Genomic DNA, 27340 nt, shown 5'->3' on the forward strand with positions numbered 1-27340 from the left:
AGAAAAGAAGGAGAAACTCTTTCCAGAGGCTCCACATTGCCCCACAGTGAGCTCCGAATTCCAGTGCTCGCCGTCCCCTTTCACCTGCAGCAACGAACCAGAAGACCACAATCCCCAGCTGCCTGGGCTATCTTCCCATGGCCATGGATGATGATGCTCAAAGGATCACGACCTCTCCAGGCCCATAGGCTGTGAGATCTCCTCTTTGTCTCGTGGGGTTTACTGCCTGGCTAGCGCAGATCCAACTCCTTTGTGGTGTGTTTAAACTTGGGGATGGGGCAGCGTGATCTGTCCTTGCCAACTAAACAAGGGATTGCCTCTTCTCCCTCCATCCCCTATTTTCCTCTTGCCACTTTGCAGCCACAGGCAATTTATCCTCTTCATCTGCCCAAATCAGCACTGCCTGGCCATGTCCCACTGCGAAGGTCCAGCTAAGTTCCACCAGACATGGACTGTCCCTTCTCCTAAATCCCATTGCCCTGAGTTGAGGGATTGTCTTGACTGACAGGGAGATTGGATCTGCTCCCATCTGTGGGCCTGATCCTGAGGGGAGTCTGGCACCTTTGGTTAGGGTTGCCCATTTTGGTTGGACGCATTCCTGGAGGTTTCATCATGTGACATAATCTTTCATTAAAGACTAAGCTGTAATGCCTGGAGATGCCAGGACAATCCTGGAGGGTTGGTGACCCTAGCTTTGGCTGCCTGGTGTTTCACAAGGCCAGGCCTGGTCTTTGCATTGGTGCTTGCTTGTGACCCGAATCTGATCAAATTCCCTCCCCTGGCGCCTTCCTGCTTCCTCAACCGTGAATAAAAGATGGCGGCATTTCCTCAAAACGCAGATTAGCGTTGGCGATGCACCGAGGTGAGTCCTGCCAAACTCATTCCACTGAGAACCCCAGAGGGGTAAGGAGAGAAAAAAAGGCTCTCTGGCCTTCTGGGTAAGAAACATCAACTGTGCATACAAACCCGGGACTCCTCAGCAGCAGGGGAAAAGCTTTGAGGGCCACTTAGCACCTGGCAGGCCATAATGCCCTGCTAATAATGAGTAGGCCTGCTGCCGATCCCTAAAAGGATTGGTTATTGTCAGATAATGTAAAGGTTTTTCCCCTCCTACCCCTTGAATGCAGGCATCTCCCTGTGGTTAGGATAGAACAGAATAACCCACTGATGTTATTGCCACCTGCAAATTCGCTGGGCTTTCTCTACAGCACGTAATTAAACTCAGTGCCGGGGTAACCGACAGCCTCCATTGCAGCTTATTAGAAAGGAGGGGAAGAAAATGAGGGGGGAGGTGGTAGAAAGAGGGGAAGAAGGGAAACACGATAAACCCCAGCCAGGCTCTCTCTGTTTCGCTGTTCTCTGTGCAGCTTGGCTGCTGGCTGGCTCTTCTGGTTTAAAGTGACTCTGCTTCTTATGGAAACGGAGAGGAGGTATTAAAAAAAAAAAAACCACAAGACACAGAGAGCTTCCTTATCTCAGGGAGACAGTTGTCAGGAATCACTTTGACTGAGTCGTTTTGTCTCCATGCTTTTTTTGCTGTCAAGCAGGCCTCAGGACATGGATCAAAGGAGAGGCGCCGAGCGCGCGCTGAAACTTCTCATCCCTTCTTGGTACAGACGCTGGAGTGGCAGACAGCTCTCCTCAACATCAAATGGAAGGAGAGGAGAGGGAGGAAAGAGAGAAGGGAGAGGGAGAAAGGAGGAGTGGAAGAGAGGAAGGAGCAGAAGAAGGGTTTTCTCAGTGTGGGGTTTTCTCAGTGCCACATCAGATCCCACGGGTGGGAAAGCATCAGCTTGGGCATCTGGCCCTACTCTCTCCTTCTCCCCTACACGGTCTCACTGGTGTCTGGGGCACCTCTGAGGGGTTTCTCCGGGTCGCTCTATATAAAGCCACTGGAGGGTTAAAGAGGCGGGAGGGGCTGTTTTAAGAGAACTGCGTCAAGCCGGGCAGTTGGCAGAGTGGCCAAACAGAGAGTCTGGCACCTTTGTGGGGGTGGATTTCCAGCCGGTGTGGAGGGGGAGCTGTCCGCTCTCAGGCAGACTGACCTTTGGGAGATGTGGGGTTGGGTTTTCTCCCCTCATGCCCTTTTCCCTGCTCTGAGCTGCACCAAGGGGCTGGAACCCTGCCTGGATGGGGGCGTATGGTCCATGAGGAGCATCCTTTAGCTGTGTGTGTGCAGCACCTAGCACAATGGGGCCGTGGTCCGTGCCTAGGCGCTACGGTAACACAAAAAAGACAAAATAATAGTGATAGCAAGAAAGGCATGTTCCTGAACCTCGCTTGGGAATCTGGAGGTGAGACTCGACCAGACAAGACCTGAACCATTCTGCGCTTTGCTTCCATTGCTGCATCGTACCAGCTTTCACAGCGCTCCCCAGGCATTATCCCAGGGTGGGTCCTAGAAACACCAGGTGCAGGGGGAGCAGGGATGAGGGTCACGGACACAGCTCTGCCCAGGTTCACCCCGTGTCATTGAAACGGACTCTGGGAGAGGCCCCTTCCATCATCCCAGCAGGTGAGCCCTACTCCGTGCGTGCGAGGAAGGGGAGCCAGCCATCCTCACTCGCTGCCACTATGTCTCGGAGGGGGAATGCCTCCCAGAGCCGAATGGGGACCAGAGTCTTTACTGCAAAACATCTAGTCCCTTTGGGCGTTGAGCTGTCCACTGGCTTGGTGGGCTTGCCATGGCTCTGGGGCAAACTCTGGTGATGGCCATTCCCTGCCAGCCACAAACCCCTTGTGTAGACCTTGTATATTTCCTTGCAAATTCCCAGGAGTATCCTGTGGATTTTCCTATTGCGGCTGAGCAAGATTAGATCCTTCCTCCACCACCCCTTTGCTGTGTGGCTTATGATCTCCTTTCAGGTGCTCATTCCCTGCAATAAGATCCCCCTCGTCTCCCAACTGGATAGGCTTAAGGACTGACTCCAGCTTATCACGGGAGCTAAGACCATCCACACCTTTGATCACCTTACTAGTTGCCCACCCCAAGCCCTGCTAGAATTCGGCTCTTCAGCCCCTGCTGTAAATTGATCTCTTGCATGCCTGTCTGATGGGGGGGGGGGGGGGCGGGGGAGAAAGCATCTTTCAGGAGGAGGCCCAGCTGCATGCACACTGCTTCCCTTAGGGCCATCTCTGCCAATGTCTATGCCAGGTGGTGAGGTCCTGCACAGCCCACCCCACAGCTCTTCAATATAGGGCCAGAAAGGCTGGGCAAACTGGCCCCATAGTGGGCAAGGGCTGAGCACTGCAGCGCTACCTTGCATAGATCCTGTCGTGTGTATGTTACAGAGGGGAGGGCGCAACACAAAGCTGACACAACACAGACTTCCTCTAAATTGCTCACCCACAGCCCCTCCCCTAACGCAACCCTGCCCTTTTATACCCCCCAGGGGATGCAGGCAACACTCATGACCCTCTGCAACACTCCAAAGGCTGATGTCACAAGCAACCTCCCCCCCACGGCACACCCACCCCATCCACCCTACCTGTGCGACTCGCTAAACCATTGTCGCAGAAGGAGGCGCTCAACATCAATGACAAATATGCTTCCCTATGATGGCCAGTTGCAAGGTTCTGGCTGATGCAGTGAGGAGGGCTGGCACCGCAGCAAAGGAAAATGCTTCTTCCGACCCCCTTCCATTACCACCCCTCACCAAGCACCTTTATTAACTCCATCAATGCTGGGCCTCGGCGACACATCACGGCTCCGGAGAAAGCGAGGCTCCGGACTCATTGCACAGCGCGGCTTACCGCTGGCACGGGGACGGTGAAGGGGCACAGCTGATGCTTTACGAGGTGGGAGGGACTTGGGTGGGAGGGAAAGCTACTGACTCTTGCAACGTACAGTCTGGGCTGTGCCCACCTCTGCTGCCCAGTAGGACTGGCTCTCTGCCTGGCCCCTGGCCAACGCAAGAAAGCTGCACCATAGCATGTAGGGCCTGATCTGAAGGGGTGCTGAGTAACTGCAGCACCCAAGGAAATGAATGCGCCATGCACACCCATCTGCGTGTAACCCCTGAGCATCAGGCCCTGCTCATGCAAAGACAAGGAGCAGAGCTGCGCTTAAAATGGAGTCCACTGGAAGCAAGCTGCCAGCATGATTCTCTCTTTTTTCTCAAGGACTATTGAAACTGGAACACGCATGTACATGTGCCTGTGTCCCCTCCCCCCATGCATGCTGCTATACACATGTGTGCACTCAGGAACGCACACACACATACATGAACTCACACACGCACTACAGCCTTTAGAGTCAAATTATTTATCTTCTTGCATTCTTTCTGTTCAAGTGTCTCCATCTAGGCGTCCTCCTTCCTCCGCACTGTGGCCTTTCTGATCCTTTTCACAGCTCAGCACCAGTTCCCGAGTCCCTGGGCTATTGAAGCCCTGTGGTAAAACGTTCGCCTCTGAATTCCAAAGGTCGCTTGGCAATGCCTGTCACCCGTCTGGAGTCGGTATTAATTGCTAATCTCTCATTTTCTTTCCCTCTATCTGCCCTGCCTGCCTTGTCTCAAGTTCCCTTAATAATCATAAAGAAGGGCAAATCCGGCATTTGAATTCTCCAAGCCCATGTCTACCAGCCAAGTCAGGGGCTCAATCACTCTTAACCGCCCCCGTGCAGAGAAGAGACAAAACCCAGAGGACCTGGCGAAGAGCTCGAAAGCTGGTCTCTCTCACCAACAGAAGTTGGTCCAATAAAAGATATTTCCCTCACCCATCTTCTCTCTCTACAACCCAGAGGAGACAGACTTCAAACAAGCCAACCTACGGGGGGAAAAAACACGCAGATCGTGCTTAGATTCAGCTACTCCCGACCATATAAATGCAGTTCTAGCTGTCCAGACGTGATCTGTGCTACGTTGGCCTGGCTTCGCATCATAAACCAAGATCTGCTACAATACAAGGCACAGGAAGTATGGTTTAAATGTGCTGAGTAATTCATAGCTCTGAGTGCGTCAGACCTTTGGATATTAAGAAACGGGCTTGGGATTCCTCGAGGAATCTGATTCAGATGCTCTACAGGAACGACTGTCTATAGAACGAGGAGTAATCATGGGTCATATGAGGATTGCACGTGGGACCTTTTTCTCTTCTCCCCTTCATCCCTTCTGCCCTCTTTCATTCCCTGTCCCCTTCCTTTATTTCCTCTCCCTTTCTCTTCGCCTCTTTCCCCCTTTTCTTGTTACTCAAAGCTCCCATTGCATTCCATGGCTTGGGCTCAGGTCCTATTTTCTCTGTGTTCATAATGCTTGTATGTCTTAATATTCCTTCAAAACTCTCTCTCTCTCACTCTACGGGCACACGGGCGTGTGTGTACATCTGCTGCTCATTCACACAAGGCACTAATGCATCTTTACTCTGCCAGTGTAACATAAATGAGGATCAGGACATATATATGTCTGTACCTATATAGGATAGATCTATATAAGGCCTAGAATACAAATCACACTATTCTGAATGTATTTAAAGTAATATTTTAGAGTGAGATGCTCAAAGCTGCCTAGGGCATTTGGGTCCTCCATTTCAAGGTGCTTCCTATGAGAATTGGGCCCCTAAATCCTGTAGGCCAGTTTTGAAATCTTGGCTGTAGTTTCACACCTAATAATTCTTGGGTGTGATATGAGACGCGGGGCCAGACTCCACAGATGCTTTTACTCACATGGTGCGACTTTGCTCTTGTGTGGAAGCTTTTCCAGAATCGGGGCTGCTGTTTGTATGGGTCACCTGGGTAATATATAGCGAGGTAATAACATTGACTGGGCCTGTGGGAAATATTTATGGTTTGATCATATGGGAAACATTGAAAGGAAATATGTAAGGGTTGCAACGGTGCCTCGGACCCCCCACGTCTGAATCCCCCTCACTCCTTTCGCCCCTATAAACAAAGTAATTAGAAAGCAGTCAAATAAATACTTGTCTATTTTCACATGAGAAAAATACTCTGTTCTCCCTTTTCCTCGCAGCCCGTAGGTGAGGCATCTAACTGACAAGAGCAGATGGCTTTGTTTGGTAAAAACTTTAGCGGAGAGGGTGGAGGGGAAAAGCTTTGCAGGACCACTTAGGTTAAAAGTTTACAGAGACAGAGCTGTATTTGATACTGAGCAATTGAGAACGCCAAAGGGATGAATAAAGCCAGCCTCTCCGAGGGGGAAAAAGAGGGTTTCAATTCCCCCCCCCCCACTTTCCTAAAAGACATTGATTTGATCACATGCACCCACTCCACAAAATGCCGCATCTCGATGGGTTTTGCATATGCTCTCGTCTCTGGGGAAAAAAGCAGCCCAACCTCCCAGATCAAAAAAACATAGGAGTGGTAGCAGCTTTCCAAGGGGTCTGGTGACTAGGGCCAGGCGTGTGATGGCCTGTGCATCAGAGAATCCTCAGTTAGTCCAGGAGACTAATGTTCCCCCAGAGACACAGGAGATAAATACCGGGCATAACAGCAGGGTAGGGGGGCTACAGAGTGAATTCAAAGGTGGATAACGGACAGGAGGGAGGGGAGGTGGCTGCGTGTGCAGCACACATCCAAGGGGGAAGAGGAGAGAAAAGGAGAGAGGTAAATGGATAGATAGAATGGGAATGGGAGAGAGGAGAAAGCAGGGTGGGAGGGAAGAAGGGGAAACAGGGTTAAAAGAAAGGGAAAGGAAAAGGAAAGGCAGAAAAGGGACGGAGAGGAAACCAGGAGAAAAGTGGGAAATAAAAGCCCGTGTGGGATGGCACCGAAGAGCGTCAGAGTTAAAGACTATTAAAAGAACGTGTTTCTACACTAAGATAAGCCGGAGAAATGAATCCTTATCCTTCCAAACCCAACCCTTTAACATTGGAGCGAGAGAAGGGTCTCCTTTCAGGGAATCCTTAATGCGTCCTCCCTCAGCAACCGTAATGCCAGGATGTTCCCAATCTGCTTTGAGGGATGGAAAGATTAAGAATAATAAAAAAATGGCAATAAAATATGTGTGAACGAGGGGGTAATTGTGGACAAATGCAGCATTCAAATTCATTTTTCAGCTCTTTTACGCACCATTTCAATCTTATTTTCTGCTTGTTAATGAGATCTTGTTGGTTGGGGTGGGCCAGGCTGCCCAGTAGCGCTTGGTAATTGCACATAATTTTCTCTCTACTAGTGATTTGCATCAGATCTTTTTCTAATTCTTTGCTATTTAACCCCCCCTCCAAATCTTGCCCCCTCCTCTATTCCCCTCCCCCGGCCCAGCAAGACTCATTTTAAATGCTTATTATAGGCGCAGTGTCTCCGACAAAAAAAAAAAAAAAAGAAAGAAAGAAAAGGAACCAGAAGCAAAGGTTTCGTGTCACTGAACGAGCGAGCACTGTCTCTCTGTGCACTAACCCCTCTCACCACCAGGCGCCGTGTCCCTCCCAATTGCCAGGCTTCCCGAAAAGGACTTAGTCGGCTAAACCCATCCTTCCTCCAGCATCAGCACAGTTACAGCCAGGAAGCCTCCGGTCCATGACCGAGCGAGGTTCTGAACCCCTGCAATCAACAGAAACTGTATGGTGGATTGCTGCGGGAGCAGGACTGGGCCCTAGATGAGAGAAGCTGAAGTGTAGACAGAGCTCATGCTGCAAAACTGATGTCCAGACCTCAACGATGATGGAGGGCAGAGCTGGGTTAATCTCTAGGATGGAGGATCTCAGTCATCTCTCTACTGCCCCCCTCCCTCTCCACCCACTCACTCCTTGTGCTGGCTGCAGGGACTGCAGGAGATGGTTCCTCTTAGCAAACCAGGAGCATCTCTGAAAAACTCAGGGAATGGCAGAGAATGTCCTTCCTTTCCAGCTTCTGCTCCTCTTCTCGCTTCCAGGACAGAATGCTGACTCCATCCTTTACAGACAGTGCAAGGAAGCAGGCAGTGGAGCGGGGCCTGAGGATGTCTCTCTCCAGTCCCACCCATTGTTCTATTTCTTTAAAACGATGGTGCAATGGGGAGGGGATGGTCAAAAAATGGAGGCAGCCTACAGTGGGAGGTGGCCACAGGCAGGGGGCAAAGCAGGCAACCAGTAGAGGGGTGGGTCAGGAGGACAGAAGCACTAGATTAGGGGTGGGGAAACTTTCTGGGTACGGAAATTGTATGGCGGGCCATGAATGCTCACAAAATTGGGGGTTAGGGTGTGAGGGGCAGGGTGAGGGTCTGGCTGGGGGTACTGGCTCTAGGGTGGGGCTGGTGATGAGGGGGTGGGGGTGCAGGAAGATGCTCCAGGCTAAGACCGAGGGGTTCGGAGGACAGGAGGAGGATCAGGGCTGGGGCAGGAGGTTGGGGCACAGGAGAGGGTCAAGGGTGCAGGCTCCAGGCAACGCTTACTTCAAGCAGTTCCCAGAAGCAGCGGTACATGCTTTCTCCAGCTCCTACACAGAGGCACAGCCAGATGGTTCTGCACTCTGCCTGAGCGGCCAATGGGAGCTGCAGGGGCAGTGCTTGGGATGGGGGCATGGTGCAGAGCCCCCTGGCTGCCCCTATGCATAGAAGCCGGAGCGGGGACATACCGCTGCTTCTGGGCACCCCGCGGAGTGTGGCAAGCCCCAGAACCCGCTCCCTGGCGGGAGCTCGAGGACCAGATTAAAATGTCTGGGGAGTGGGGGCCGCAATTTGCCCACCCCTGCACTAGATAATGATATGACACATTGCATCGGGAGACAGATTCAGGAAGGGACCAGGAGGGATGTGGGTTTGGAGATGAGGACAGCACCGTGACCTCAACTCATTGTGCAGCTCCCCCGTCAGAATCCTGTGCTGCTAGGAAAGGACGCCCCCAGAAAGTTGGCAGCCTTGCTGAGGTTCCCTCACAGCCTGTGCTACGTAGCTTCCCGTGTAGCTCTGAGTTTGTGGGCTGTCATGAGAGAACTCTCACACAGTTTTACAAACAGGAACACAATGTGAAGGAAATACAAATGGCCGGGCTGAATTAGCCGCATGGCCTGGCGTGATCAGCAAAGGTCACCTTGAGGCATCACCCAAGGCCATCCACTCAAACGGAGCCTGGAAAGCCAGACACTTGGGGGTAAAATAAGGAGCAGAAGCAGCCCATTCATGAGGGTGAGTCTGCCTGCAAGGCTCTGCCGCTCACCCCTCAGAAAGGTAAGGTGCATGAGCATCAAAATCACTGACAAACGCCAACTTTCAGATCCGGGCGGCAAACCTCTCTCCGGAAACACCATTAAGGCAGCACTGCACTTCCACTACACTGGCCACACACAGATCGCAAAGCACATCAGAGATATTAAACACCCTCAAATGTTGCTCAGCGGTGTTATCCTCATTTTACTAATGGGGAAACTGAGGCACAGAGCGGTGCTGTCACTTTCCCAAGAAATGGTGGCAAAGCCAGACATGGTGGAACCCAAGTCCCGCAACATTCAGTCTCATGGCTTAGCCACATGATCACTCAGTGGTGGAGCTGCACTGGGGATGAATGTGACATGTGGAGTGAAAGCCACCCATAGCCCCGAGAAAACAAAAGCAACAAACACAGCGAGAGGGTGTCTGAGCTTCCTGCTAATCCTGATATTGTCTTGCTCTCTCAGGTTGACTTTGTGGGTCTGCAGAACGCTTTAGAGGACTCAGAAAGAATCACAGAATATCAGGATTGGAAGGGACCTCAGGAGGTATCTAGTCCAACCCCCAGTTCAAAGCAGGACCAATCCCCAGACAGATTTTTGGCCCAGATCCCTAAATGGCTCCCTCAAGGATTGAACTCACAACCCTGAGTTTAAGCAGGCCAATATTCAAACCACTGAGCTATCCCTTGCCCCACATCAGGGAAATGTGAGTCTGGCCATCCAAAGGCTCAAAGGCAGTCACGCTAAAGTACCGCCCAGCTTTGACACTACCGTTGTGAGTACCAGTACAAAGAGCTAGATACATCAAGTGCCTTGTAAAGGAAACGTAGAGGAGAAGGGTTTTGCAGGTAAAACAATACAAACATTATGGTATTTTCATATTTCTGTTGATTCTGTGAAACAACTAAACATGTCAATTTAGCTGAATGTAAAATACGTCACGTAGCCTTTTTCCCTAGATAACCGAGAGATGTTGGCTAAGACAAACACCAAGCTATGCTGGTCATCTCCCGTTTCCCCAGCCTGGCCCCTTTATATAGCACAGGGGTAGGCAACCTATAGCAAGCGTGCTGAAGGAGGCACGTGAGCTGATTTTCAGTGGCACTCACACTGCCCGGGTCCTGACCACCAGTCCAGGGCGGCTCTGCATTTTAATTTAATTTTAAAAGAAGCTTCTTAAACATTTTTAAAAACCTTATTTACTTTACATACAACAATAGTTTAGTTATATATTATAGACTTATAGATAGAGACTTTCTACAAATGTCAAAATGTATTACTGGCACGCAAAACCTTAAATTAGAGTGAATAAATGAAGACTCGGCACACAACTTCTGGAAGGTTGCCAACCCCTGATCAGGGCTGGTGCTACCATTTAGGTGAACTAGGCGGTTGCCTAGGGCAACAAGATTTGGGGGCGCCAAAAAGCGGCACCCCCCCAATTTTTTTAAAGTCATTTCAGCGGTCTCTGCGCTGGGAGGAAGAGGGAATCTGAGAAGCTGCCGGCAGCCCAGAGGTTCCCCTGGGTCAGCGCGCCGCCGGCAGCCTGGGGGTTCCACCGAGCGATCGCTGCTTCACTTGTCACGCCTCCCAGGCTTGCGGCACCAATCAGCTGTTTGGCGCCGCAAGCTTAGGAGGAGAAATAGAGCGGGGACAGTGTGCTCGGGGAGGACGCAGAGCAGAGGTGAGCTGGGGTGGAGAGGTACCGCACAGCTCCCCGGGCCAGGGCGTGGGGAGCTGCTGTGGGGGCGGAGGCACCTCAGGGTGGAGGGGGTGCGGGGAGCTGCTGCAGGACTCGGGGGGCGCAAGATGGAAGTATCGCCTAGGGCGCGAAATTTCCTTGCACCAGCCCTGTCCCTGATATAGACCAATATAATGACAGATCATTTTCTACCTAAACCATCTAGAACCAGCTGCATTGTATCAAAGACAGATGGATGGGAAGGGCAAATGACCCACTATCCTTACAGACATGACACCCTATTAGCTAGCAAGCCATCTCGATGAGCATTCTTGTTGCCCATTCATTGCAGACATAGCAAATAGATACACAGTGATCAGAAACGTTTTCAATAAATCCAGAATCCCTTACATTTTAATAGCCTTTTCCATCCCAAAAGATCTCAACGTGCTACACAGCGATGTCTTCACCCATCACTGAATGGTACCTACATCTGGGGTGGAAGCCCAGCCATGACAGGGTAGCAGGGACACCCAGCCAGGAAGTGGAGAAAAACATCTCATTAAAACTAGTGGGGCATTTAAGCAGACAGAATGTAATTCCTCAATTCAGACAGCAAGCAACACAACCAGAGCTGCTTACTCTCATGGGAGGCACCATGGACTCTTCCATGGTCATGAGCGGCTGGATACTCAGTTTTATGTCTTGTCAAGAAGACAGTAACACGATGCTCCATCCCTCTGTGCTCCCTATGCCAGTGCCTGCAGTGCCATGCACTTCTCTAGGAGCTCTGTCAACCAAGCACTGCTCAGGCCCCAATTACAATAAACTAGCTAGTGCTTCTCCTTAATGGATAGACTCAGCGCTGTGTGTCATAGGCCCTATATTGGTGACCACAAATGGAGATTCTCAAGTGGCAGGGGTCTGGGTTTCTGAGCAGAAGGATCTGAGTTCTATCTTTGCTGTCAGTGTGAAGCTTGACATAGTTGTGGTGTGATGCATGAGGAAGGTCAAGGTGTTTAGGTCGGTTATTATTGTAGATTATTGACATTTTTTGGAATGAATTTTGATTTCATTGAAAAAATGACTTTTTTTCAAAATAATTTTTTTTTCAAAAATCTTCCTTTTCGGATGAAATCAGAAAGCGAAAAAATGTCGCCTTATTTCTGGTTTGGGTCTGGTTTTGTTTTGTTGTTTATTTTGGTTTATTGTTTTCCCTTTTCTTCCTTCTTTCTCTCACTTTTTCAGTGGCAAAAAGGAAAAGCGGAAAGGGGAGGGGGAGAAGAAAAAAGGGGGGAAAAGAAAGAAGGAAAATTTTCAAAAATGATCATTTTTAATATTAAAATTGCAGGAAATTTCAACCCAACACAAACTTGTTCCTTTCTGGAATCTGTGGAATAAAAATGATTTGGAATCTTTTGAAACTTAATAATGAAATTCTCACCCACCATTTTTCAACCTGTGCTAGTTCTGAGGCTTCATGGAGTGGGGAGATCCCAGCTCCAGCTGCTGGGGGCTGCAGCCCATTTCTTTTAGAGCATTAACTTGTCACTTGATCTTATTTTTTAATCTCTCTCTGGGTTTGTCTCTCTTCCTCTTCTCTGCCTTGCTGAGCTCTGCTCAAAATCTGCCTGGTGGAAGGATGTTGCGAGTCACCAGTTCAGCCCGAGAGACTCTCTGACTTCTGTGGTTCGAGGTGCAACCTTTAGAAACTGATGGATACCTAGCCCTTGAAGATCCAAATTCTGGGTCGCTATGAGCTTCTCCTAAGTAGTGTTGTAGTCACTAAATCCAGTCTGACACATGCATGATGACTCATCTGGTCGCAGCTGGCTGGCCTATGATGTTAGGTTTGTTGAACAGGCAGCTTTCAGAGCATGATCATTAGCTGCCTCTCGCTTATCAAGGCCGCCCCAGCATAAAACCATCACAGATGAGTTCTCAAGTTACCATAAGCTCTATCATTAAGGATGGGGATGGGGTACCAAATGGGGGCTGGGTTGAGTTATGTACTGGTTTACTGATGTCGGACTATCCTTCATCTCATTGTGATTAGTTCTCTTATGTGGATTGTCATATGTAAAATGAGGGGTTTTTTTGGGGGGGCGGTCTTAATCCAGCCTCTGTCTAGTGGTGGGAGGAGAAAAAGGGCTCCCCTATAGATTTGGTGTCTGCCCAGGAAAAGCTCAGGACAGAAATAGCAAAGGATGCTGCAGGTCAAGACAAAGGTGCTTTGACACAGCTGTGACGAGGACCTTGCACCAGAACATGAAGGGTCAAGACTGAGGTGCAACAGTGGAGCGGTTGCCCTCTGGAGGTCCCAGGACTGGGACTCAGGGAAAGCTGCAGGACAAGACTGGGAAGCTGTGTAGTGACCTAGGGCCAGAACTGGACTAGCACAGTGTGTTGCAGGCCAGGACTGCAGAGCCCCGCGGCGGGAGCGAGCAGGATCAGACTAACAGGGGATGCGGTGACTGAGTATGGAGGTGCTTTGGCAGTGCCGCTTGGAGGCTGATTACATAGCCCATCACTGGTCAGCGCTATCGTTCCCTCCTTAGCACTGACATGCACCGGGTATAGAAAAAACAAACACAAAGGACTGCCATTTCCCACAGGCTCTAGGCAAAACTTTCAGCAGCTTCTGCTCCCTCTGTCGGGGGCATGGGATATATGTGTCAAGCCTGCAGAGGCCAAATCTAATCCCCCTTCTCTCTTGTGAGAATGGAAAAACCGTGCCCAGCCTATAGAATTTCAGTTACCAGCACCAACCACGTCTGGTGGATTCTGGCTGGGATATCCAATCCAGGGGTAATCGGATAGTGATCCCTGTAGCTGCAAATGCAGAGGGCTCTGGCTGTAACTTAGGGTCCAGTCCCCACCCCCCCAGCCATCGGTTCCTCCTTGTCTAAACTGCAAAAAAAGCTCCCCCCTGCTGCTGTTGAGGGATGAAACCAGAGAACTGTCTGTTTGCAGCTCATACAAATCACCAACCATATCTTGAGTTTCTAACTTTTTTCAGTCTCCTAAAACCCCTTTCATTTGGATATTTACTCTTACTGACAGCGGCCAAATGCCACAATGAATAGATAGAGAGATAGAGAGACAGATAGAGAGATAGAGGGGTTGTATGGGGATAGATAGATAGAGGGGGGAGTGTATGGGAATAGCTAGCTAGCTAGCTAGCTAGAGGGATAGAAGGGGTGTATGGGAATAGATAGAGAGACAGAGAGAGAGAGATAGAGGAGGTGTATGGGAATAGATAGAGATATAGAACGGCATAAAAGGTTTATCTGTAGGGCTGTGGTTGCTTGCATTACCCACAAGTCAGTTAGGCAGGTCACCCCTAGATGAGTACCAATAAAACCTTTACCCTACTCCACCTCATCATGTATTCTGCATGTGCCAAATATGTTAGGGGAAAGGCATTTGATGAATGCCTTGCAGACTTTTTATTCCCGTTACTGAGACTCTTTCTTGTATCCTTCCGCCTGTAAGACCCAGGGCCTTGATTTATCACCTGGATATTGCCCCCGTGTATGTCCATGTCATAAATTACAAAAGCACTTGATAAACTTGTGCCTGGGATCATCTAACCTGTGCTCTGCCCATTAATCTCAGAATATATACTTGTATCTCCAGCTTTACTCAGCTGATGTTTTTTAAAAATTCCAACTGTCAGAGAAATGTTTCCTTATTTCCCCCACAAAAATCGCACCAGAGGTAATATTCAGCCCTGCCCCAGCGGAAGGTTTAACCTTACATAACTTATCATTTTGACAGCCTACACATACCAGTATTGACTGGAACAGGACCCATGACTTTCTATGCCACACGCCAGCACCCATTGTGCTGTACCACCATGAGAGTTATAACCACCTAGAAACGGGAGTTTTATGCCATTTGGAAGGACTGCATTGGTGCGCACTGGTTGCCTTATAATTTGCACCTGCAGGGCCTCCATAGGACAGTTCCAGCGCAGAATGCTAGTGCATGCAGGGGAACTGGAACAATTTGTACAGTGTGTGTGTGGGGGGAGGGAGGGGGCTGAGAGCCATTGAACCAAACTGTAAACTCTGCCCATAATGGAAACTACTTCAAGCCAGGGGGTCCAGCAGTACCCCTACTTCCAGCAACTACACGTGCAAGCTGCAATTTACATGCCCATAATCCAAACTCCATATGACCCTTTTCAGTGGCAAAATGGAAAATGGAAAACAAGGGCAGCAAAAGGTGGGGGGTGGGAATGGGGAGAAGAGAAGAGGAGGAAGAGACAACTTTCTAAATCAAAAATATTCATGCCAAATCTTTGCAAAAAACAGTTCAAAACAATGAAAAATCATTCCTTTTTGAAACCTGTGCAATGAAAATCACTTTGAAATGTTTGAAGTTTTCCATGATATCCCCCTCCCTTCCCCCACATTTTTGGACCCACTCTAATTTTTAGAGGATTCTAAAATATAGTAGTTATACCTTTTTCACTCTGTCAGCTCTGTACAGCACGACTTAGAGCCAGGAAGCTATGAAGAATGACAGGGAGACAATGGGCTGAGCACCATACAGAAACTCAGGAGAGCTGGGTTCTGTTCCTGGCTCTACGACTAGCCTGCTGGTTGACCTTGTTCAAGTCATGTCCCTGCTCCGTGCCTCAGTTTCCCCATATATAAAAAGGTGACAATAATACTGACCTCCTTTGTATGGTGCTCTGAGATCTATGCATGAAAAGTGCTGTATAAAAGCCAAGTACTATTAATACCAGTGATCCTTTAAAAAGCATTTCTAAAAGAAGTTTTTCCATAACAAATTGGGGAGAAAGAAAATATACTGTGGTGCAGTGTAAATGTTGTATTGGAATGCATTTGAGATGACCTGGGCAGCTCACACACGAAGCTTCTTCACTTTCCAGTAATGTGGTTATTCCCAAATCAGGCAAATATATTTAGATACATTAGATGACATCATACCGTCATCTGTTCTCTATATGCAAAGTCATAAAGGGATCCCTACCCAGACTCCTCTTTTTTGTTAGTGCATCTCTTGAGCAGTCCAGACTCTGGGACAGCTTTTGTAAGTTGTCCCATCTCCAAGGAGATCAATGATCTCTTGTGGCAAAGAGTTCCACAGGCTAACTATTCGAGATGGGTGGAGAACAGAAATTTCATTTCCTGAAGAATCTTGAAATTTCAAAATGTGGCTTTGCTTTGAATCAGAATCAAACCCAAACATTTCAAAATTCTCTAAGCCGGAAAATTCAGAAAAAAATATTGGTTTGGATCAATTGTCATATTTCATTTAGATTTTGACTTCTTAAAAATATATTACAACATATAATATAATACAAAACAATTGAAAGGAAAGATCACTTCAAAACAAAATATCAAAACATTTAAAACAAAAAAAATTCTAAACATTTAGTTCCAAAAATCTTGAAAGAGGAATTGTTTTGACCAGTAACTATTTTATATACTGCTATTCTATCTTCTTATTTGCCTCCTCTCGAAACTAAACAGTTCCAACCTTTTCATTTCAAACACCTACTGAAAATCTCCCTGTAGTTTCAGTTAAACAAATGATCCTGCACTTCACATCTTAAACAGTGCTGCTGAGCACTCTTTTACTGTATGATACAGTACTATGTTAACGCACACTAACAAGCTTTCCGTGCACACCAGCAGGGTCCACATGGACCAGTTAATGTGCAACATATTAGTGTACTATAGAAATCACACCCCTGTAACGTACCTTACTCCATTGTGTAGACAAGTCCTTAAATAACAGCCATATATCACCTCCCAGATAGCTGTATTTCAGTGATAGGAAAGAGCAAGAATGCAAGACACTTTGGTATGCTTCAGGACAATGGAAACTATGTGAGTACAAGTCATTATTGTCACCCATTAACATATGATAAGTGTCTTATTACCTCTACATGTAAACATGCATATGGGAGCCAAGGTATGGCATGTCAGAGAAGAGAACTGGAACACATGACTTATGAGGAGAGGCTGAGGGAACTGGGATTGTTTAGTCTGCAGAAGAGAAGAATGAGGGGGGATTTGATAGCTGCTTTCAACTACCTGAAAGGGGGTTCCAAACAGGATGGATCTAGACCGTTCTCAATGGTACCAGATGACAGAACAAGGAGTAATGGTCTCAAGTTGCAGTGGGGGAGGCTTAGATTGGATATTAGGAAAAACTTTTTCACTAGGAAGGTGGTGAAGCACTGGAATGGGTTACCTGGGGAGGAATCTCCTTCCTTAGAGGTTTTTAAGATCAGGCTTGACAAAGCCCTGACTGGGATGATTTACCTGGGGATTGGTCCTGCTTTGAGCAGGGCGTTGGAAGAGATGACCTCCTGAGGTCCCTTCCAACCCTGATGTTCTATGATTCTATGAGTCTAAGAGAATTAAATGCTCTGTCTGACAAGGCTGAGGGTACGTTGGACTGATAGAAAATTAGCGTTAATATTCCAGGTGAGCCAGTGTAAGAGACTGTTGGGCCAAATTCTCAGCATGTGTAAATCCTTATAACTCCATTGACTTCAATGGCGCTTACCAACTGTGGATCTAGCCCTGTGAATTTTTGAGCCCCCAGAACTTAGTCTAGTGGCAGGTTAATCTAGTAGTTGGAGCAGGGGACTGGTTGTCAGGAGTCCCACATTCTATATGGAGCTCAGGGAGGGAGTTTGAGATCAATGGTGTTGCACCAGGTATGAGTTTGGCCCGGTAAGTTCAATACAGATGTGCTCTCTTCTTATTTGAACGAATATATGGGGAATATGTGTTTTCTCTCTCACACTTCATGTGGCTCTTCTTATGTACGATGGGGTCGTAAAGAAAATTGAGTACATCACAAGTAGTTCCTGACAGAAACTGGAATCAAAATCCCAGGCCCAGATATCACTGAATTTTGAGGAAGTTCAGACCCTGGTGGGCATGGGAACGTCAGAGCCAGGCCCACCTCTGTAATGGGCTGGAACAACCCCCCTAACGCTGTTCCAGCCAACCCTCAACTTGATGACTCAAGCCAGGCTCTAGATACTTGGGAGCAGAGTGTGACATCTCAACCACAGGATCTGAACTTTGTTACAGGTTGCAGATGCTCAGAGGCTGTGGCAATAAGCTCAGGATGGATGGATGGACAGACAGACAGATAGATCAGGGCTCCCTGAGAGCATGCAACACCTCGTTCAGTAACAGTGTTGGACAGCAATCGCATAGAGCCTGCCCTCTCCCATAGGGTCTGGGCTCACCGAACGCCCCTGGCTTGGAGAAGAAGAATGGAAGAGCACTGTGTACCTGTGGAGAGAGGCCATTGCTGACAGGGTTCATGTGATTGGCGGGGGCTGCAGGGTTCATGAAACTGTCTGAGTAGCTGGAGAAGCTGTGTCGGGCCCCGTAGGCAGAACTGGTATCAGCGGCGGCAGCAGCTGCCAGCCCTCCCTGGTGCATGGTGGATGGTGGCAGGGGCTGGGGTCTGTGCACGGTGCTGCTCCCATCTGTGAAGAAATCATTCATAGGAAAACATTCATGAGACATGACCAGAGGCCACGCCTGCATCATCAGGCAGTGGGGAAGAGCCCAAGGGCTGCTGGGGATAAGAGCAGGGAGAGGATGGAGCTGGCACAGACCAGAGAGGCATTTCCGTATAGTTCCCGCTGTTCTTTATTTTTCCCAAAATTGTGATTGAACGTAATGTTCTCCAAACAATGAGAAACTGACTCTGGCCAGCACCCAGCATTCCTTCATCAGCTCTGCCAATGCACCTCAGTCCTGACCGGCACCCCTGCTAATCCAGTCCTTGGCTTCCCATCCAGGTGTGCTAGTGCAGCTGAGTCCTGACCTGCAGCCAACCTGGCTATCCCGGACCTGGGTCTCATGTGAGCACAAACTAAGAAATTGTGTGGCAGTTTTCTGACCTCCTTGGAATATTTTGTGGGAGTTTGAAATGCACCCAGCAAACACTCACTCCCTGCAGTTGTGCAGAGCAGGAACTGAGCTCTGTTCTCCACAAGGCCCCCTTGCTCCTCAAAACCTCTCTTTTTTTTTTACAATACCAGCCTCCCTGTTGCAGGTAGGTCTAGCCCAGAGGGTTACAGATTTTCTCCATTCAGGGTTCTCTATTCCTCCAGGGCTGGAGATCGAGTCACTTGAAAAAGCTCCAGTAGCATTTCCCCAAATTTCCCCCAATATTTCTAAATCTTCCTTCTCCAATGACACCCTGCTCCCCACAGTTTGCTGGGCAGGAGCAGGTGAGGGAGAAAGGGACGTTATGGACAGTTCAGTCTATAAAGAAATATGCAGAAAACACAAGGCAGGAAGAGATGTTGGTTTGAGGTCCCTAAGATTGTGAAATCCTTTGTAAGGACCCAATCCAAAGCCCATTGGAGTCAACAGGGGACTTTCCACTGACTTGGACGGCCTCTGAATAAAACTCCAACATCCTCCCTGGCCAGAAAACCAGCTCCGGAGCCAAATCCAAGAGCTGGTGAAAGGGGCTTGAATCCAGACTTCGGTGTTGGCGCTTACCAGTGCCCAGTGCCTAAAGCCTTGTGTGTGTGGTTGCTGGTGTCCAACTCACCACAGTGCAAAACGCTTTGGTTGCTCTGTTAAACGAGCTCTGATACTATTCTTGTGTGACCTTCCGTGGCTGCTGCTACAGAACTGGACAGAGCTGGGCCCGGCTTTTCAAATTTAGATGGTAGTTTGGAGATTTTTTTTAAAAAAGGGGAAATATACAGAGGAAATGTGGCACATTCTCCCACCTGCTCGGTTTCATGGTCAAAGCAGCTGCACATGTCAGTTTGCCCTTGGCTGGGAGGCCAGTGTTTCACTCAGCTGAGCCATAGTCACCAGTCCCACATAGAATTCACTTTGGATTCATTAGTTTCCACTCTCAGTGACGTAAGTGGAGCAGCCATCGTCAAGGGAGACCTTGATGCAGGAATAGGGACCAATGGACATTAAGCAGACTGGCTGTGCTTAGTATCAAGAATGGAAACTATTGAGCGTCCATCAGCCTGATTCAAACGTTGGCCTCCCTCCCAGTCGAGGCCAATCTGCACAGAGCAGCTGCTTCAAAGGAACGTAGTGATGGAATCCAGAATGGTAGGATGATCTGGCTGGTGGAGTGGCATAATAGATGAAAACAGACCCAGAAATAACCAGCTCTGGTAGTTGGTGCTCACCTTGGGAAATAGTGGTGGTGGGGTAGGTGGAATCTGGCAGCTGGTAGGGTGGTAGAGTCGGCATTCCAGTTGGCGGAAAGCCCCCTGGCAACAGGTGATTAAAAGCTGCCAGCTGATTGGCTCCTGCTTGCTTGCGCCACCTGGCTCTTCGGTTACTGAACCACACCTACGATGGAGGACAGGAAAGAGAGGGTGAATCGTTCTGAGTTCCATCCTTTGCAGAAACTGTCCTGTTTCACCGTGATCTCTGACGCATTTAGGGTGACCAGATAGCAAATGTGAAAATTCAAGACGGGAGTGGGGGGGGGGGGGTAATAGGAGCCCATATATAAAAAATCCCCATATATCAGGACCGTCCCTATAAAATCAGGACATCTGGCCATCCTAGATGAATTTCCTGGTCAATAGCGACCATGGCACCAGAGGAATCATAGTGAGAGAGAGAAAAGGTGAGTGAGAGAGAGGGAGAATGGTTCGGTGGTTAATGCGCTAGCCTGGAACTGGGCTGACCTAAGTTCCTGCTTTGCCACAAGCTTCCTGTGTGACCCTGTATCTCAGTTCCCCATCTCTAAAATGGGGATAATAGCAGTGCCCTGTGTCAGAACAGTGCACAGAGAGTAAGTACCTTAAACACTGGTTTGTGCTCAGACCCTCTGGTAGTGGGAGCCATATAAGTATCAGCGTGAGAAAAAGAATAATTACTAAGCCTGTGTGTTCCAAGAGGGCCCCTAGGAAGTAGAGGTAGGGCTGTCATCTGGTCAATCTGCCTCATTATCTGGCAACTATGTGAATCAGGCTGTAGGATAAGGTTACCGTAATGGCTGCACTGGTAGAGAGGGTAAATAGATAGATGAGCATTGTGTTCGACAAGTGAAAAAGACAGAATCAGACCAGGAGGAATACAGAGGTCTCCTAGCTTCTCTGTACTGCAACCAATCAGCCCTGTCTGTGGCCCAGCAAGAGGCCTCCCTGCAATAGGTGCTGCAGCCCATCTAAATTACTGTTCGTGAAAATAAGCCCAGTATTTATGCATGTGCAAAGATGGGCTTGCATTGCCCTGTTTTACCTATGAGACTCAAGGGAGCTTTTCTAAAGGCATGAATCTGCCCTGATGTGTTTTATCCCAAGCCATCTCCCTCCTGGATAGTGTGAAGGGCGGCATGAGCCCCCTTTCTAGGGTCTGGTTTATTGTGTTTAATCAGCAAGGCTTTGAGGACCGATCCCTGTTTGGGGTTGAGAAGTATGCGGATAAGCTTTCAGACCAGATGAGAATGCAGCTGCTGGACTCTGTGAGGCCTAAAGGGCTAGAAAACATGATTAAATTTCACAGGGACAAGAAAAAATGGAGCAAAAATCAAGAGTGAACAGCGTTCGGGGTTGGGAGAAGGCAGGGAGTCCTTCATCAGGCTTTCAGGCTGCTCAGTGACAGATTAGGAGCTGGGGTGACAAGGGTGGGGGGTTTAGTTCCCAAGAGCACCCTCTGTTTTGGTGAACCAAAGCAAACCTCTCTTTTGTGCATGTAGTGAAGACTCTGGATCTGATTCTCCTTTCACTTAGGATCTGAGTCAAAGACCTTTGAAATCAACAGAGATCGTTCCACATGCTTTGGATCAAGCCCCTAATGAGTACGGTCCCTCATGGGCTACTTTGTGTCACATTGGGTACGTTTAATTCCCCAGGGGTGTGTGGGTGTGTGTGTGTGGAGGTGGGGAACAGGTTTTCTTTACTCTCGTCCTGTTTCATGCATTGCTAGACGTCTCTACATGCATGCCTTCTGCTAGTGACTGGGTTGCACACTGGGGTGCAGTGACTTGGGGAGATTACGGCAACAAGTGAGGTTCAGGGTAGGCAAGTGTATGGACGCACGTATGTTGGGACCAGGACTGAGGCCAGATGGCAGGGGAGAGTTGCAGGCTGCAAGAGGAAGGATATGGGTTTGTTGCAGGAATCCCTGTGGAGATGCTCTGGCCTATGTTATGCCAAAAGTCAGTCTAGATGATCATAATGGACCTTCTGTGATTAAAATCTATGACCCTGCAAAGGGATGGGGGTAGGCCAATGGTCTTCATTGATCATGTTGAGTGCAAGACAAAGGAGAAGAACTCAGAAGTGTGTTTGTGTTTGTGGGACATTCATATGAACTCATGATATTTTGGGCCTGTTTGTTATTTAAAAATAATCAATGAATTTCCTGCACACACGCCCCCATCTCATTTACTGCGTGGCTTGCGTTGCTTTATTATGATTGGTCACATACGTCACATGGTATTGTTTCTGCTTCTTGACTGGATGAGTGTAACTCCTACAGCCAGGTTTCGGGCAAGGACACTCACAGAAAGCGAATTTTAAATTTGCTTTCTGTGGATGTTGGAGCATGGAAGCTTGACATTAATTTGAGGGGCGTATTCATTCTAGTGACACTTGAGAGCAAAGCGGACACAAATGGAGTGTAAACATGGATGAAATTAATTGATTGAGCAACACAGGAATTGCAATAGAGGACCAGGGGTCCATCTAGTGCAGTATGCTGTTTCCAACAGCGGCCAGCACTGGCTTCAGAGGAAGGATCCTTGCAATTGTAGTTATGGGATAGTCTTCCCCCAGTGCAAATTTCCTCCTATATTTAGAGGTTGACGTATGCCCTGGAGCTTGAGATTTTATAGCTCTTCTAAAGATCTTGACTTTTGTAATATTTACTATTCTAAATCAGGTTATTCTTTTTATTCATACAAATGTCTAATTCTTTTCTGAATCCTGCTAAGCTCTTGGCCTGAGTGATATCTTGTGGCAATGAGTTCCACAGTCAATTGTGCACTCTGTGTTTAATTCCTGGGCAAATTTCTGCATTACTCACAACTCCACTACGATATTGTTATTATATCCATAGGTAAACTGAGGCACAGAGAGCTTAGATGATTTATCCAGTGCCACACAGTAAGTCAGTGATTGAGCTGAACACAGAACCTAGGAATCCTGACTTCCAATTCCTTGCTTTAATTATTATACCCCACCCTACTCAGATTCCCCATGCACCGTTTCTGGCACCCATCCCCAAGCATTACCAGCTAAATCAGGGACAGAGTGGAGGGTCAAGAGGATGAATTTACATCAGGGTTCATAACACATTGTAAACTCTTTGGGGTAGGGACTGTCTTTTTTCCCTGTGTTTGTACAGCACCTAGCACAGTAGGGTCCTGGCCCATGACTAGGGCTCCTTCATGCTATGGTAACACAAGTAATAAATAATACTAATAATTTAATGTTTTGTTTTTCATTGGTCAGACAAAGTAGATGGTCCTGTCCTTTCCCCCATTTGTACTCCAAACACCTCACCACAAATACACTCAATCCCTCTTCATTCATGCTAACAGGGTATCTTTTCTCTGCTTATGACATCACCGGCTCCCACGGCAACAGTTGACAATGACCCAAGAAGTTTCAGAACATTCTGATCAATGGGTGTGCAGTAAGACAAGGTCCCTGGCTTGAAGAGCTCCCATTCAAACCCAGAGCTGGAGATGGCGAAGAGATGAAGACAACACAGGAGAGAAATTGTCTTGGTAAAAATATAATCAATCAGTCAAGATCTCTGAGTCCGAAGCGAAAGAGAGCTTGCACTCCAAAGGAGTAAAAGTCACTTCATTGAATTGTGACACTTTGCTGAGGTTGGACAGGGTGGGAAAGTTCCTTTTTATAACTGAGCGCCAGATGCCGGCAAATCCACTGTGGATTAGGAGTTTTAGAAGAAACACATGGAGTGGGATGGGCAAGCAACCTACCCACAATGACTCCCGCTCCCCCTCGGGTGATGTTGTCTGTTAGATTGGCTAACAGATGATCAAAATGCAATTTTGGAGAGATTTGCCTTATATTATGTTACATCACCTACGGTTATTGTCTTCACTCTCACACACACGCGTGTGCACACACATACGAGTTCAGCAGCGTCAGTGAGTAAACCAGAGCGAGCTTATGACTGCGCAAATATTGTGAGGGCCTGGGAATCCCATTCAAGATCCCCTGCTCAACCCTTCACGGCTCCACGGGCCTAATACTGTACTATCATTGGAAATGTGACCTCTGACTTCAATGCTAGCAAACCTGCTTACGTTCCTACTCTCTTAGCATCCTGCTGCCTTTACTGCTCTTTCCCTGCTCTCATCTTTGCACATTTCATTCATCCCACCCACCCACCCATGGAAGGATCTCCAATCTCCAAAGACCCTCCCTTTTCTCCTGAAGATCCCTCCCTAAAAGCCTCATCTTCCTCCAGTCCATCCCACACCCATCTGCTCCCCAGTGTTGTCTTGCAACACCCTCTTAAGCCTAGTGTTTTGTTTCTGTTTGTGTTGGAACTAGGGTGACTAGATGTCCCAATTTTATAGGGACAGTCTCGATTTTTGGGTCTTTTTCTTATACAGGCTCCTATTACCCCACTGCCCATCCCGATTTTTCACACTTGCCGTATGGTCACCCTAGTTGGAATAGACCGTGGCTGCTTCTTGATATGGAGACCAGCCACCGCCCTTCACAGAACGATGCAATTATCAGAATGGCCAACAGTTAATTTTGTTTGGATACCCCTGTCTTCCTGCCAGCTGCACTATGTAGATGTGTTCCACGTTTCCAACTAACAAGTGCATGTCCTTGGAGAGGAAGGATAGCCTTGTAGTTAAGGTACTAGATGAGCATTCAAGAAATCAGTTCCCTCCTCGGCTCCCTGTGTGACTTGGGGGAAGTCACTTAGCCTCTGATCTGCAGTTTGTGGAAGTCTTTACATCAGGGCAATAAGACTTCCCGTTCTCTGTCCTTTGTTTTGTTTTTTTAGCCTGTAAGCTCTTTGGCGCAGGGGCTGTCTCTTACTGTGTGCATGTGCAGCACCTAACACAATGAGATCCCAGTAGCTGGGGTCTCTAGGCCCTGTTGTAAACCAAATAATAAATAGTCATTATAATGAGAGAACATAGGTGCACCCAAGGAGCTTCATAACTGCACGCTAGTGATTCCGAGCTGAGGCTGGCTAGTGGATGATATTAGAGCCTTTAAAACAAAACCAACAGACAAAACCGCTGAAACCATCCACAAAGGAATTGATAGGATTTATCTCCCTTTGCAGAGGAAAGGATGTTTCATGGCTGATACAGGTTGATTCTGCCCTTTATTTATAACCCACCGGGAAAAAAAAATGATACATTCCAGCTAATGACGTTAGCAATTCTTTCCTTCCCCCGCTTAAAGGTGGCTCAAGGCTTTATGCTTAAAAATCATTTTATTGGTAGTTAAAATACACAGGCTAGAGCATGGAACTGCAGTGCGAGGCTCACTTCAAAGGGGACCTGCTTTCGCTTCACAACAGTTCTATGTCCATTCACTGCAGGAGAATCCCACACTGTAAATTCACTGAAGATGCATAGGACACGGGAGCAAAATTTAGATCATTGCAAGCAGCATTTTGCATCTGATAAAGACATTTGGGGTCTTTGTCCGAGCACAACATCATCAGTGCAATGTACAGAAGTGAAAGGTTACAAAGAGCTGATTACTGTTCCGATATCTTCGTATGACATTTCTTAATCCAAAAATGTATTTAATTTTGGGTAGAGCCTGAACAGGGTGCTGTGGCTCTTCATTTTATATATGATGCTAATAGAGATGTTGCCGCTTGTATTATCCCACGTTGCCTCTCTTGGATTTATAGTCAGAAAAGTGATTGTAAATACAGCAGCTCAAACTGACCCTATTGGAAGGCAGTGGGGATATTTTTCTAACTGTCTGCATTACGGGCACCGCAAGGGATCTGAGAATCAACCCGACTTGTTTCCTTGTCTGGTATCTCTAACAATAGTATAGATTCCACAGCTGGAATTTAGCTGGGCAATTTCACTGAATGTGCCTGGTGCAGATTAGAATCCGGCTTGCTCTCCCATAGCCACACTGACTCTTCGGGGATCAGTGGTAAGGAAAACAGGCTCATTTCAGTAAAGGTAGTTAGTGTGACTTGCCGACATGCGGGGAACAGATATGTGGAATAGGAAGGTGCCATTTATACACAGTCGCTTTTTGGGCGAGCAAATGCAAAGCAAAATCCACCTCCCCTTACTAGTCTTACCCTCTCTTTCCCATTTGCCCTCACTGCAGTGATCTTCACGGCCTGTCAGGAAGACCAAAGGAGACCGCCTCCCAGCGATGCTATGTAAATCACACCATGGGGCATGTGCTTGCAAAGGAGCAGCTGGCATGGCATTCCACCCTGGAATGCCCAAGCCAGTCATGGTGGGGGCACCTCGCCGCCGTGCAGAAAGCCCATGAACAAGGCCTGTGCACCAAGAAGCCTACACCCCACTTAAGTCCACCACCTATGGGCGTAAGTGGTGCATAAGCCTCACGTAGACCTTCTGCATATAGGTGAACTTCCCCCACTGTGATTACCAACACCATGGTTGTGTAGGAACCCAAGCGTGCTCATGAACATAGGAAAAAGTTATCTGAACTGATTACTGGTATTCCCCTACTTGCCATCAGGGCCCTGTTATACTGGATGACGTACATACACATAGTCAGAAACAGTCCCTAGCCTAGGGATATTTTGTTCTAATTAAACAAAGGGCAGGAGAAACAAAGCATTCTCCTTCTCCTCCCCATGTTACAGATGGGGCAATGAGGTGCAGAGCATCTAAGAAGCCTCCCCAAGTCATTCAGGGAGGATGTCGCAGGACCAGCAATTGAAGCCAGATTTCCTGCATACCAGGCCGATGCCTTACCCACAAAACCACCCACCTTCTGTCTCAGCAGCTCAGCCAGCTTTGGTTTGAATTTGGGACAAAGATTAGAGCTGGTTCTTATTTAAAGTGAACCCATGCACCCCATCCTGCCAATACTTCCACTCGATGTACTAGCCACTTGTCTGTGCACCCAGGACAGCCACACGGCCGAGACAGCTGCCTGCCAGGGGAGGCTGGACTGAATTATCCCAGCAAACATCGAGATCTGGGTCAGATCCCACAATTTGTCAGACAAGGAGAAGGAAGGGAGGTCAGGAAGAGCCTCTCGTGGGAAAGAAAGGCCGCTGTGTTCCTCCTCAGCCTAATGAGGACTCGATGTTGAGGGAAGATGGATGGGATGAATGAGCTGGTAAATGAAAACAGGGATGGAACAATCAAGTCCTGCCCTCAACCTCAGATGGCAGGGAAAAGGCACAACATGAGTTTGCTTCCACATGTTCAGAAATCAGGGATGGAAAAGACCTATTTAGCCATATACGGCCCAATCACATGAAGAGTCTACTGAAGTCAACGTGGTAACTTGCTGGCATAACTAGGGATGCCAACCTTCCAGGATTGTCCTGGAGTCTCCAGATTAATCTTGCAGGCATACATACAGTAAAGCTAGTGAGATG

General features: G+C 48.1%; 1 protein-coding gene across 2 annotated transcripts in view; it reads right to left on the reverse strand.

The window, feature by feature from the left end:
- The window catches only part of PAX7 (paired box 7), a 146886-nt gene that overhangs the window by 37922 nt on the left and 81624 nt on the right, over window positions 1-27340 (reverse strand). For both annotated transcript variants that reach the window (XM_050931340.1, XM_050931339.1), the window contains exons 6-7: window positions 19945-20110; window positions 18056-18255 (exon numbers count right to left, since the gene is read on the reverse strand). In XM_050931340.1, coding sequence (XP_050787297.1) covers window positions 18056-18255; window positions 19945-20110 — 366 coding nt within the window. The remainder of the gene's footprint in view (window positions 1-18055; window positions 18256-19944; window positions 20111-27340) is intronic.

The sequence above is a fragment of the Gopherus flavomarginatus genome, chromosome 21 (genome assembly GCF_025201925.1).
Source record: "Gopherus flavomarginatus isolate rGopFla2 chromosome 21, rGopFla2.mat.asm, whole genome shotgun sequence".
NCBI classification, from domain to species: Eukaryota; Metazoa; Chordata; order Testudines; family Testudinidae; genus Gopherus; species Gopherus flavomarginatus.